Source organism: Pithys albifrons, chromosome 10 (genome assembly GCF_047495875.1).
Source record: "Pithys albifrons albifrons isolate INPA30051 chromosome 10, PitAlb_v1, whole genome shotgun sequence".
Taxonomy (NCBI): domain Eukaryota; kingdom Metazoa; phylum Chordata; class Aves; order Passeriformes; family Thamnophilidae; genus Pithys; species Pithys albifrons.
Window position 1 is genome coordinate 32095259 of NC_092467.1, and position 13610 is coordinate 32108868.

Sequence of the window (13610 nt, forward strand, 5' to 3'; positions counted from 1 at the left end):
TCGGTCACTCTGTGTGTCTGTCTGTCGGTCGGTCGGTCGGTCCGGGCATTGCCCCGAGCGGGGGTGTGTCGGTCACTCTATCTGTTTGTCCGTCTGTGTGTGTGTGTCTGTCGGTCGGTCGGTCGGTGCGGGGGGCCGGGGGTGGGTCGGTCACTCCGTCTGTCTGTCGGTCGGTCGGTCGGTGCCGGGTCTCCCAAGGCCGGGGGTGTGTCGGTCTCTCTGTCTGTCCGTCTGTCGGTCTTTGCCGGGGGTGTGTCCGTCTGTCTGTCAGTCTGTCGGTCGCTGCCGGGGGCCGGGGGTGTGTCGGTCGGTGCCGGGTCTCCCAAGGCCGGGGGTGTGTCGGTCTCTCTGTCTGTCCGTCTGTCGGTCTTTGCCGGGGGTGTGTCCGTCTGTCTGTCTGTCCGCCGGTGCCGCCCCGTTCCCCCCGCGCCGCCGCTCGCTCAAGATGGCGGCGGGCAGCGGCTCCGGCTCGGGCTGTGGCAGCGGCTCCGGCTCGGGCTGTGGCTCGGGCTCGGTGCCGGTGCCGGTGCCGGGCCCGGGCGCGGCCCTGCCCGCGGAGCCGCCGCCGCTGAGCCCCGCGGAGGTGGCCGAGAGGCTGCTCCGCACCCGCCGCCAGCTCGGCAACCGCCGCAAGATCCTGGTGCGGAACCTGCCGCCCGACAGCAGCACCCAGGTACGGCCCGGGGGGCGCGGGGGGCGCGGGGGGCGCGGGGCTTTGTTGGCAGCGGGGAGCAGCCCCGCCGCCCCGGCCGGGGGCAGTGCCAGGGCACTGCTGGGGGCCATGCGGGGGCCATGCCGGGGCGATGCCGGGGCAATGCCGGGGTGATGCCTCCCCGGCCGGGAGCAGTGCCAGGGCAGTGCCGGGGGCCATGCCGGGGCCGGTCGGGGCTCTGCTGGCGTGATGCCGGGGTGATGCCGGGGTGATGCCGGGGTGATGCCGCCCCGGCCGGGAGCAGTGCCAGGGCAGTGCCGGGGGCGATGCGGGGGCCATGCCGGGGCAATGCCGGGGTGATGCCGGGGTGATGCCACCCCGGCCGGGAGCAGTGCCGGGGGCGATGCCGGAGCTGGCCGGGGGCGATGTCGTGGGTGATGCCGGAGTGATGCCGCCCTGGTCGGGGGCAATGCCAGGGCAATGCCGATGGCAGTGCCGGGGTGATGCCGGGGTGAAGCGGCCTTGGCCGGGTAGATACCCGGGGCGATGCCGAAGCCGCAGGAGACGATGCCGGGACTGGCCGGGGGCGATGCCCGGAGCTGGCCGGGGACGGTGCCAGGGCAATGCCGGTGGCAATGCCGGGGTACAGCTGCCTTGGCCGGGGCCATGCCGGGGGCGATGCCGAAGCCGCAGAGGGCGATGCCGAAGCCGCAGGGGACGAAGGTTTGGGCGGGCCTGGTAACGGGAGCACTTGCGGCCGCCCGGTGCGGCATTGCCAGGTATGGCACCGACAGGTGCATCCCTGCCAGGTACGGCATGGCCAGGTATGGCACCAGCAAGTATGGCACGGGGAGGCAGGCCACGGGCAGGTATGGCATTGCCAGGGAGGGCATTTCCAGGTATGGCATTGCCAGGGAGGGCACTGCCAGGGAAGGAGAGCACCAGCAGGTAGGCACTGCCAAGTGGAGTAGCGCCAGGTATTGCAGTGCTGCTCACAGTGTGCCAGCGATGCTGGGCACCCTCCAGCCCTGCCTTTTACTCTGTTTCACTGCGAGGTGAGCCACGTGCAGTCGGGAAAAGCAGCTTCCCGCAGGCTGCTGGTGGTTTGGGACAATTCCTGAGCTCCTCAGTCCAGTGCCCTGAGTGTGCAGATGGTGAGGGCATTCAGCTTTGCCAACCCCAAGTACACAGCTCGATGCACAAGTGCAGAGAAGAGCTGGAAGTGCAGCTTTGGTTCTGCTCTGCTCGTGTCTGCCCTGGCCCCAGCACAGGTGGTGGTGCCCCACCTGTGTGCCCTGGCCCCTGCACAGGTGGTGGTGCCCTACCTGTGTGCCCTGGCCCCAGCACAGCTGGTGGTGCCCTACCTGTGTGCCCTGGCCCCTGCACAGGTGGTGCCCTACCTGTGTGCCCTGGCCCCTGCACAGGTGGTGGTGCCCCACCTGTGTGCCCTGACCCCAGCACGGGTGGTGGTGCCCTACCTGTGTGCCCTACCTGTGTGCCCTGGCCCCAGCACAGGTGGTGGTGCCCCACCTGCACTCCAAACAGCACGTGCAGACCATCCAGACTTGGGCAGAAAGGGGCTGTTCATGTCTTTGGGCAGTCAGTGTAACCCAACCCACAGCTGGCACTCACTCAGGTTTGGTTCCCCTACACCAACCCACAGCTGGCACTGACTTTGGTTCCCTTACACTGACCCACAGCTGGCACTGACTTTGGTTCCCTTACACTGACCCACAGCTGGCACTCACTCAGCTTTGGTTCTCCTACACCAACAGCTGGCACTCACTCATTTTGGTTCCCCTACACCGACCCACAGCTGGCACTCACTCATTTTGGTTCCCCTACACCGACCCACAGCTGGCACTCACTCATTTTGGTTCCCCTACACCGACCCACAGCTGGCACTCACTCACTTTGGTTCCCCTACACCAAACCACAGTTGGCACTGACTTTGGTTCCCCTACATGACCCACAGCTGGCACTCACTCACTTTGGTTCCCCTACATGACCCACAGCTGGCACTCACTCAGGTTTGGTTCTCCTACACCGACCCACAGCTGGCACTCACTCACTTTGGTTCCCCTACACCAAACCACAGTTGGCACTGACTTTGGTTCCCCTACATGACCCACAGCTGGCACTCACTCACTTTGGTTCTCCTACACCAACAGCTGGCACTCACTCACTTTGGTTCCCCTACACCAACAGCTGGCACTCACTCACTTTGGTTCTCCTACACCAAGAGCTGGCACTCACTCAGGTTTGGTTCTGCTACACCAACCCACAGCTGGCACTCACTCAGCTTTGGTTCTCCTGCACCAACAGCTGGCCCTCACTCAGCTTTGGTTCTCCTGCACCAACAGCTGGCCCTCACTCAGGTTTGGTTCCGCTACACCAACCCACAGCTGGCACTCACTCAGCTTTGGTTCTCCTGCACCAACAGCTGGCCCTCACTCAGGTTTGGTTCCGCTACACCAACCCACAGCTGGCACTCACTCAGCTTTGGTTCTCCTGCACCAACAGCTGGCCCTCACTCAGCTTTGGTTCTCCTGCACCAACAGCTGGCCCTCACTCAGCTTTGGTTCTCCTGCACCAACAGCTGGCACTCACTCAGGTTTGGTTCCTCTGCACTCACTCAGGTTTGGTTCCTCTGCACTCACTCAGGTTTGGTTCCCCTACACCAACCCACAGCTGGCACTCACTCACTTTGGTTCCCCTACACCGACCCACAGCTGGCACTCAGGTTTGGTTCCCCTGCACCAACCCACAGCTGGCACTCACTCACTTTGGTTCTCCTGCACCAACAGCTGGCACTCACTCAGGTTTGCTTCCTCTGCACTCACTCAGGTTTGGTTCCCCTACACCAACCCACAGGTGTCACTCACTCACTTTGGTTCCCCTACACCGACCCACAGCTGGCACTGACTTTGGTTCCCCTACACCAACCCACAGCTGGCACTCACTCAGGTTTGGTTCCCCTACACCAACTCACAGCTGGCACTGACTTTGGTTCCCCTACACCGACCCACAGCTGGCACTGACTTTGGTTCCCCTACACCAACCCACAGCTGGCACTCACTCACTTTGGTTCCCCTACATCAACCCACAGCTGGCACTCACTCACTTTGGTTCCCCTACATCAACCCACAGCTGGCACTCACTCACTTTGGTTCCCCTACATCAACCCACAGCTGGCACTCAGGTTTGGTTCCCCTGCACCAACAGCTGGCACTCACTCAGGTTTGGTTCTCCCACACCAACAGCTGGCACTCACTCACTTTGGTTCCCCTACATGACCCACAGCTGGCACTGACTTTGGTTCCCCTACACCAACCCACAGCTGGCACTCACTCACTTTGGTTCCCCTACACCAACCCACAGCTGGCACTCACTCACTTTGGTTCCCCTACACCGACCCACAGCTGGCACTGACTCACTTTGGTTCCCTGGTGCTTTTCAGCCTGTTGGGCCGTGCCAGGAGGCACTGAGAGCTTCGGGGCTGGCACCTTGGTTGGGATGTTTTAGCCACCTCTATTTATAGCAGCCTGATGGAACTCATCAGTGTTGACCTCACAGTGTGATAATCTCCCCGAGCTCTGTGAGAAGCTGTGGGGTGGTGGGTGTTGACAGAGGGGACTTTGCTGTGTCACCAGGTGCTTACTGGGGATGCCCAGCACAGGATGGCTCTGTGCCACTCCACGAGTTGTGTTACTCACTCCCATTGCACTCAGAAGGTGCCTCAGGGGTTGATTAAAAGCACATCTCACTCGGGGTTGGCATTGTGGGTTTGGCAACCACAGGGTTTTAGAATCATAGAACTAGTTGGGTTGGAAGAGACCTCTGAGATCAGCAAGTCCAACCCTTGATCCAACCCCACTGTGATCACCAGCCCAGGGCACTGAGTGCCCTGGGCTGGTGATCACAGTGGGGTTGGATCAAGACATGGTGGATCAAGACGTGGTGGATTCTCACTCAGTGCCACATCCAGTCTCACCTTAAACACCTCCAGGGATGGAGAATCCACCCCCTCTCTGGGCAGCCATTCCAATCCCTGAGCACTCTCTGTAAAGAATTTCTTCCTGATATCCAACCCAAATCTCCCCTGGCAGAGCTTGAGCTGTGCCCCCTTGTCCTACTGTTGCTTGTCTGGGAGAAGAGACCAACCCGCCCTGGGTCCAACATCCCTTCAGGCAGTTCCAGACAGTGCTGAGGTCCCCCCTGAGCCTCCTCTTCTCCAGGCTGAACACCCCCAGCTCCCTCAGCCTCTCCCCACAGGGCTTGTGCTCCAGTCCCTTCTCCAGCCTCGTTGCTCTTCTCAGTTGGGTTGGAAGAGACCTCTGAGATCATCAAGCCCAACCCTTGATCCAACCCCACTGTGATCACCAGCCCAGGGCACGGAGTGCCCTGGGCTGGTGATCACAGTAGGGTTGGATCAAGACATGGTGGATTCTCACATGGACTCACATCCAGTCCCTTCTCCAGCCTCGTTGCTCTTCTCTGGAAGTTTCCCACTTTGTTTTGGTGCTGTGGGGTTCTAAGGTTGCCCTTTAGAGCAGCACTATCCCCATGTGCAGATCCTGAATTACAGCTTAAAATATGTTATTTTAATTTTTACCATTGTTGAGGGATTGGTGTTGGCACATAAAGGCAGAATTGCTGGGCTGTAGAAGGTTTGTGTCCTGGAGCAGTTCTGGAAATGAGCTGCATGTTTGTGGTCAGGCACGTTGAGTCTACCTGTGGTTTTGGCTGTCATGGATTTCCAAAAATTACCATGAAATTTAACATTTCTTATTGCAAATTAACACCCTTGGTAAACACTTTTGTCTTCTGTTTTGTTCTGGAAATGATTGGTGAGCCAAAGTACAATCAGATAAACTCTTTCTGACCTGGCCAGTTGATTCACAGTCAAGAGGGAGATGAACATGGTTGAAATGCAGCCAAGGCTCCCAGAATAGGATTTCAGAAGTGGAACTGTTCATCTCTAGTCGTTGGGGTGTTGGCTTTGTTGTTGTGGGAACAGCCAGGCCAAGATTGACCAAAACAGACTTCAAGTGAGAAATGAGTGTTCTGCTGATAGAGGTTGGTGGAGATACTCAGTTTTGTCAGAAAAATACTAATTAAAAACCCCCCCTCCTTTTTATCACATGAAATTATATAACAATCCCTCTGCCAGTTGTAGCTACATATTAACTTTATTTTATTATTCTGCTTGTGCTCTTCCATTTACCTTTGGAGTTCCACCTGTGTTAAATGGAATTAAAAAAAAAAAAGTCTTAAGGCCACAGAAGAAATGGACTTTTAGCAGTGAAGTTTCCAAACCAGAAACAGGTTTGTAGTCTTAGAAACCAAACAAACAGAGAGGTCTTGAAGTGTGTCAAGTGTTCAGTGGCCACTGTTAAGGGGCAAAGGTTGCCCATGGTTGAGTCTTGGCAAGTGGCATTTCTCCTTTTGGCAACCTGGGGGTTCCTGAGGAAATCCTGAGCCCGTTTGGGGACAAAGGACAGGCTGAAGAAATCCCTTTGCAGGCTGTCCCCACTCAGCTTTCCCTTTTCATGGAGTGTCAGGATGGAGCAAATCCAAAGGGAGAACAAATGAAACCAAAACTATGTCAAGAAGATCCTTCATTTACAGCTCAAACTTTGCAGGGTTGGTGTTTCTTGGGGAATTTCTCCTCCCACAACCACGGGAAGGGTTTTTTTGTGACAGGTCCTTGGTTGACATTCCTACACCTTCCCTGTTCTGGAAGGCAAAGTCTCCCTTTGCTGTTTGGTTGGCAAGTTGGTGGATTTTGGTGCTGAGCTGTCACAGTGGAGCCTTCAGAGCTGCCAAACTCACCCTGGGTGGTTGTTCCACCTGGGCTGGGTGATGTGACCATGACCTGCAAAGGGACACAGGCCCTGCTGGCCTCTCCAAATCTTGAGCTGGAGCCCCACTGGTGTCTGTAACAGTGACCACTGTCTGAAAACCAGAGCTCAGTCCTGAGTGGGATGGGGAGTGTCACAACAGGCTCTTGATTCAGGGACCCCTCAAAAAACAACAAAAAAAGGATTTTATCCCTTCTCCATAAAATCATATTTTTATTTTTAGTAATTTTCAATCAGACCTGCACTAACTTTGTAATTTATATTAATTTTTGATTCTAGCTTGAACCTCAGTCTGTCAGTTCTCTTAAGCTTTAGACAAAGAGGAATTTAACCCTGGAGCTGTAAAATGAACTTGAAGAAATAAACCAAAGCCTTGTTTAGATTAAAGGCTGAGCTGTAAGAAATAAATCAGAAAACCTGTCTGGGTTGAGGCTTGAAGCTGGAACATGGTTTAGTTAAAAAGAAATACAGAGCTGCAGAATTAAGCTGTTAAAAGTCACCCAAAATATTAACTTGGGGAGGGGGTTTCAGTTGTAACTAAGAATATAAACCTGGGAACACAAAAGTCTCCTGGAACATCTTTGGTGGAATTATCCCCCATGTTCCCAGAGCTGAATAAAAGGAAGAATTTTGTTCTATTCTCTTGGATTTGATTGGTTTTTATCTCACAGTGTGCAGTTCTTGTGGCAAGGCTGGGAGGGAGTGTCGACCTGCTGGAAGGCAGGAGGGCTCTGCACAGGGGTCTGGAGAGACCTGGAGAAGGATCTGGACGGGCTGGAGATGGATCTGGAGAAGGATCTGGATAGACTTGAGGGATGGGCTGATTCCAATGGGATGAGGTTCAACAAGGCCAAGTGCAGGTCCTGCCCTTTGGCCACCCCAAGCCCTGCAGCGCTCCAGGCTGGGCACAGAGTGGCTGGAGAGCAGCCAGGCAGAGGGACCTGGGGGGACTGAGGGACAGGAAGCTCAACAGGAGCCACCAGTGTGCCCAGGTGGCCAAGAAGGCCAAGGGGATCCTGGCCTGGATCCAAACTAGCGTGGCCAGCAGGGCCAGGGCAGTGACCCTTCCCCTGGACTCTGCCTTGGGGAGGCCACACCTTGAGTGTTGTGTTCAGTTCTGGGCCCCTCAGTTCAGGAAGGACATTGAGGGGCTGGAGCGGGGCCAGAGAAGAGCAACGAGGCTGGAGAAGGGACTGGATGTGGCACTGAGTGTCCTCTGAAACACCTCCAGGGACAGAGAATCCAACATGTCTTGATCCAACCCCAGTGTGATCACCAGCCCAGGACACTCTGTGCCCCACTCTGTGCCCTGGGCTGGTGATCACAGTGGGGTTGGGTCAAGGGTTGGGCTTGATGATCTCAGAGGTCTCTTCCAACCGAAGTGAGAAGAGCAACGAGGCTGGAGAAGGGACTGGAGCACAAGCCCTGTGGGGAGAGGCTGAGGGAGCTGGGGGTGTTCAGCCTGGAGAAGAGGAGGCTCAGAGGTGACCTCAGCACTGTCTGGAACTGCCTGAAGGGAAGTTGTGGCCAGGTGGGGGTTGGTCTCTTCTCCCAGGCACTCAGCAATAGGACAAGGGGGCACGATGGGCTCAAGCTCTGCCAGGGGAAATTGAAGTTGGAGATGAGAAAGAAATTCTTTGCAGAGAGAGTGCTCAGGGATTGGAATGGGCTGCCCAGAGAGGGGGTGGATTCCCCATCTGTCTCGGTTTGAGGGGAAAAACCAAAATGTTTTACCCACAAGCAGGGGAGGGGCCTCCTCCTCAATAATCACACCACTCTTTATCAAATTTAAGAAAAGGAATTTTAATACAAGAAGGATAACTGCTATATATATATATATATATATATGTAAACAGACTAGTGCAACCCACTTCCCCAACACCATAAGAGGAAAAAAAAAACAACAACAACAAAAACCCAGCAGGTTTTCCTCCGGGAGAAAAGGTTATACTTAAGTGTCCTTGTCACAGCCCGCTGGCTGCAGAGTGAGTTTCAGTCCCTCTCCAGCGAAACAGACGAGCAGTGAGCTTTCAGATGGACTCAGTCTCTTCCCCCTGTGTTCCCCGTCCAAGAAGCCGAAAGGTACGAGCAACCAGCAGCAAATCCAAGGCAGGTAGCAGCACGGCAGGAAAAGGTAATCCGAAGTAGGCAGCGGCAAGACAGCCAGGGAAAACCCCAGCAGTAACCAGCAGGGCAGCCTGCCTCCTTGGAGCCCCCACTCCCCCCTTCCGCCGAGCCAAGACTGAGGAGAATATCCAAAAAAAAACCAAAAGAGACAAACCTGCCCCCACCCCAGTGATCACAGTTAACTACTTCTTTTGTTAACCGCTGGCCCGGGCAGTTAAGTGGCAGGGGAGAGAATTTACATAATAATCCCAAACTACAACATTATCCACCCCTAAATTCTCTTCCATGCCGATACTCTACATTAAACTTAAATTTTCTTTCAAATAATTAAGTGTTTACAAATACAGTAATATGAGTCGTTTACCCAGAGATAAGTTCCCCTTGAGGTACACATCGTGTCTCTCCATCTTCCTGCATCACCCACCAGGTGGAACCAGATCCTTGAGCAAAGACAACCCCACGAATGGGTTTGCCTTTGCCTGAGGCAGGGTTGATCCAGACTGTTTTCCCTAGCATACCTCTCAGGTGTATTACAGGGACTTTGTCTCCATCTACAGTGTGAAGGGGTTCTGATTGGGCAGGGCCGGCTCGATTGACAGAGCCTCTAGTGTTGACTAGCCATGTAGCCTTTGCTAAGTGTTGATCCCAGTGTTTGAAAGTCCCTCCACCCAACGCCTTCAAAGTGGTTTTCAACAGTCCATTACACCGCTCAACTTTCCCGGCAGCCGGTGCATGGTAGGGGATATGATACACCCACTCAATGCCATGTTCTCTCGCCCAGGTAGCAACTAAGCTGTTTTTGAAATGAGTTCCATTATCTGACTCAATTCGTTCTGGGGTGCCATGTCGCCACAGCACTTGTTTTTCCAGGCCTAGGATGGTGTTCCGAGCAGTGGCGTGAGGCACTGGGTGTGTCTCCAGCCACCCTGTGGTTGCTTCCACCATGGTGAGCACATAGCGCTTGCCTTGGCGGGTCTGTGGCAGTGTGATGTAGTCAACCTGCCAGGCCTCCCCGTACTTATACTTATCCCAGCGTCCACCATACCACAGGGGCTTCACTCTCTTAGCCTGCTTAATGGCAGCACATGTCTCACAGTCGTGGATAACCTGAGAGATAATGTCCATGGTTAAATCCACCCCTCGGTCTCGTGCCCATTTATAAGTGGCATCTCTGCCCTGATGGCCCGAGGCATCATGGGCCCATCGAGCCAAGAACAGCTCTCCCTTGTGCTGCCAGTCCAGATCTGTCTGTGATACTTTCACTTGCGCAGCTCGGTCTGCCTGTTGGTTGTTGAGATGTTCCTCATTGGCCCGATTTTTGGGCACGTGTGCGTCTACGTGGCGGACTCTCACAATCAGCTTCTCTACTCGGGTGGCAATATCTTGCCATATATCGGCAGCCCAGATGGGTTTCCCTCTGCGTTTCCAATTGGTTTTCTTCCATCGGTCTAACCATCCCCAGAGAGCATTGGCCACCATCCATGAGTCGGTGTAGAGGTAAAGCTTTGGCCATTTCTCTCGTTCAGCAATGTCCAGGGCCAACTGCACGGCTTTAAGCTCTGCAAACTGACTCGACCCACCTTCTCCTTCAGTAGCTTCTGCAACTTGTCGTGTGGGACTCCATACAGCTGCTTTCCATTTGCGATTAGTCCCTACAATGCGACAGGAGCCATCGGTGAAGAGGGCGTAGCGTATTTCCTCTTTTGGCAATTGATTGTATGGTGGAGCTTCTTCCGCACGTGTCACCTGCTCTTCCTCTTCATCTGCTAGACCAAAATTTTCACCTTCAGGCCAGTTTGTGATGATTTCCAGGATCCCAGGGCGATTTGATTTTCCTATACGGGCGCGCTGCGTAATCAGGGCAATCCACTTGCTCCAGGTAGCATCAGTGGCGTGATGTGTAGAGGCAGCCTGTCCTGACAACATCCACTTCAGCACTGGTAGTCGAGGTGCCAGAAACAGCTGTGCTTCTGTGCCAATCACCTCTGAGGCGGCTTGGACTCCTTCATAGGCGGCTAGGATCTCTTTCTCTGTGGGGGTATAGTTGGCTTCAGATCCTCTGTAGCCTCGGCTCCAGAATCCAAGTGGTCGGCCTCGAGTCTCACCAGGCACCTTCTGCCAAAGGCTCCAAGACAGGCCATTATTCCCGGCGGCGGAGTAGAGCATGTTCTGTACGTCTGGTCCTGTCCTGACTGGTCCAAGGGCTACAGCCTGAGCAATCTCATGCTTGATCTGGTCAAAGGCTTGTTGCTGCTCAGGGCCCCAGTGGAAATCATTCTTCTTACGGGTTACCAAGTAGAGAGGGCTTACGATCTGACTGTATGCTGGGATATGCATCCTCCAGAACCCTATGGCACCCAGGAAGGCTTGTGTTTCCTTTTTGCTGGTAGGTGGAGACATTGCTGTGATCTTATTGATGACTTCTGTTGGAATCTGACGGCGTCCATCCTGCCACTTCACTCCCAGGAACTGGATCTCTTGGGCTGGTCCCTTAACCTTACTCCGTTTGATGGCAAAGCCAGCTCCCAAAAGGATCTGGATGATTTTCTCTCCTTTCTGAAAAACCTCTTCTGCTGTGTCCCCCCACACAATGATGTCATCAATGTATTGCAGGTGTTCTGGAGCCTCACCCTTCTCCAGTGCAGTCTGGATCAGTCCATGACAGATGGTGGGACTGTGTTTCCACCCCTGGGGTAGTCGGTTCCAGGTGTACTGCACGCCCCTCCAGGTGAAAGCAAACTGTGGCCTGCACTCTGGTGCCAGAGGAATGGAGAAGAACGCATTAGCAATGTCAATAGTGGCATACCACTTTGCTGCCCTGGACTCCAGTTCATACTGGAGCTCCAGCATGTCCGGCACAGCGGCACTCAGCGGTGGGGTAACTTCATTCAAGCCACGATAGTCCACAGTCAATCTCCATTCTCCATCAGACTTATGCACAGGCCAGATGGGGCTGTTGAAGGGTGAGTGGGTTTTGCTGACCACCCCTTGGCTCTCCAGTTCACGGATCATCTTATGGATGGGGATCACAGCATCACGGTTCGTTCGGTATTGCCGACGGTGCACTGTCGTGGTGGCAATTGGCACTTGCTGTTCCTCAACTTTCAACAGTCCAACAGCAGAAGGACTTTCTGAGAGACCTGGCAATGAGTTCAATTGTTCAATCCCTTCTGTCTGTACAGTGGCTATTCCAAAAGCCCATCTATGCCCCTTTGGGTCCTTAAAATATCCATTCCTGAGGTAGTCAATGCCCAGGATACATGGGGCGGCTGGACCAGTCACAATGGGGTGTTTCTGCCAATCTCTCCCTGTCAAGCTCACTTCAGCTTCTAGCACAGTCAACTCTTGAGATCCCCCTGTCACCCCAGAAATAGAAATAGTTTCTGAGCCCACATGTCCTGATGGCATTAATGTGCATTGAGCGCCAGTATCAACCAAAGCCTTATACTTTTGTGGGTCTGATGTACCAGGCCATCGAATCCACACAGTCCAATAGACACGGTTGTCCCGTGCCTCTACCTGGCTAGAGGCAGGGCCCCTCTAACACTGATCCTGGTCATAGCGGTCAGAACCTTTTCTCGATGAGTACACCTGGGAGGTGCCCTCCTGTGGGTCAGATTCTTGCCCGTGGGAAACTGGGACTGCACTTACTCTCACTGACCTTCTTCCATTCTCCTTCAGTTCTTGTACTCGGGCTGCAAGGGCACGGGTGGGTTTCCCATCCCACCGTCCCATGTCTTCTCCATGTTTGGCCAGGAAGTACCACATCTCAGTTCGTGAGGTCTGTCCACTTCCTCTGGCTGGGGGGCGTCTGGCTCTGACTTCAGAGGTTCTCATTCGCACTGGTGCCACTTGGAGACTTTCCCTAATTTCCTCTCTGATCGCTTTTACCTCTGCAGGCAGCGTCTTGAGACTCTCAACCAATGTCTCTACAGCAGAAATACGGGCCTGCGTTGGGCTGTGGGTCATGCTTTCATATATCCGGAGCTTATTTGCTACTGCGCCCACTGTTTCATGGTTCTCTTCCCTATACATGGATGCCAGGAAATCGGTGTATTCAGCTGGCCCCGAGCGTGAAAGGTCCCACCACATATGTGGTGTGCATCTGACCTTGTCAGGGTCATTATTGGCTTGCCCACCTCTTCCAAAAAGCACGTCCATCATTGCCATCTCCCTCAGACGTAAAATTCCTTCTTCCATCGTCTTCCAAGTCTTCCTAATATGATGTTCCTGCAGGATTTCTCTATAAACAAACTTCTCTCTTACACTCGTTAGAAGTCGTGCCCAGAGTGAAAGGGGCTTTGATTCCCTCACGAACACCTGTTCAATAGCCACGTCCTGGGCCAGAGCCCCCAAAAACCTGGCTTCAGCACCATCCAGTTGTAAGGTTTCACCCATAAGGTCCCAAACTCGGATCAACCAAGTCAGGATGGGCTCACCCGGGTGTCGAGCAATGTCTTTCCGCAAACTACGGAGATTATCAAATGACAATGACTCAGTGATAATCTCAGGCTCTGGGTCTGCTTGCTGTGGAGGTGCAGCAGCCCCCTCATCGTCTGCTGGATGGTCTAATTTGGTCTTATATTTCCTTTTCTGAATAGGGGCAACTTCCATAGGCTTGGCCTGTCCTCCTGGTTTAGCCTCATCCTTTTCTCCCTTCACTGTGGCATCAGGGGTTTTATTCTCTCGCTTTTCCCCCTTCACTGGGCTAGGTTTCTGAATGCATTCTGGAAAAACCCTGGCCCTACCTTCAAACATTCTGTAAGCTGCAGGGATACAACCCTGCAGAAAAACCATAAAGAGCAAGATATCTCTGGCATCCAGGGAGAATTTAAACATCTCAAAAGCTGTTGTAGCAGACTTGAATGGGGAATGGACAAAGGGTTGGGAGAAGAGATTCCCCTTTGTTCCTTCCCAAGGGTCCGTACTATTATCACTGAATCCCCAGAGGTAGCAGCTTAGGTTGC

General features: G+C 54.3%; 1 protein-coding gene across 3 annotated transcripts in view; it reads left to right on the forward strand.

Moving 5' to 3' along the window:
• The first annotated feature begins 439 nt into the window (after positions 1 to 439).
• The window catches only part of RAVER2 (ribonucleoprotein, PTB binding 2), a 49212-nt gene continuing 36041 nt past the window's right edge, over positions 440 to 13610 (forward strand). For all 3 annotated transcript variants that reach the window (XM_071565626.1, XM_071565628.1, XM_071565629.1), the window contains exon 1: positions 440 to 673. In XM_071565626.1, the coding sequence (XP_071421727.1) occupies positions 446 to 673 (228 nt within the window). In that variant the 5' untranslated portion in view covers positions 440 to 445. The remainder of the gene's footprint in view (positions 674 to 13610) is intronic.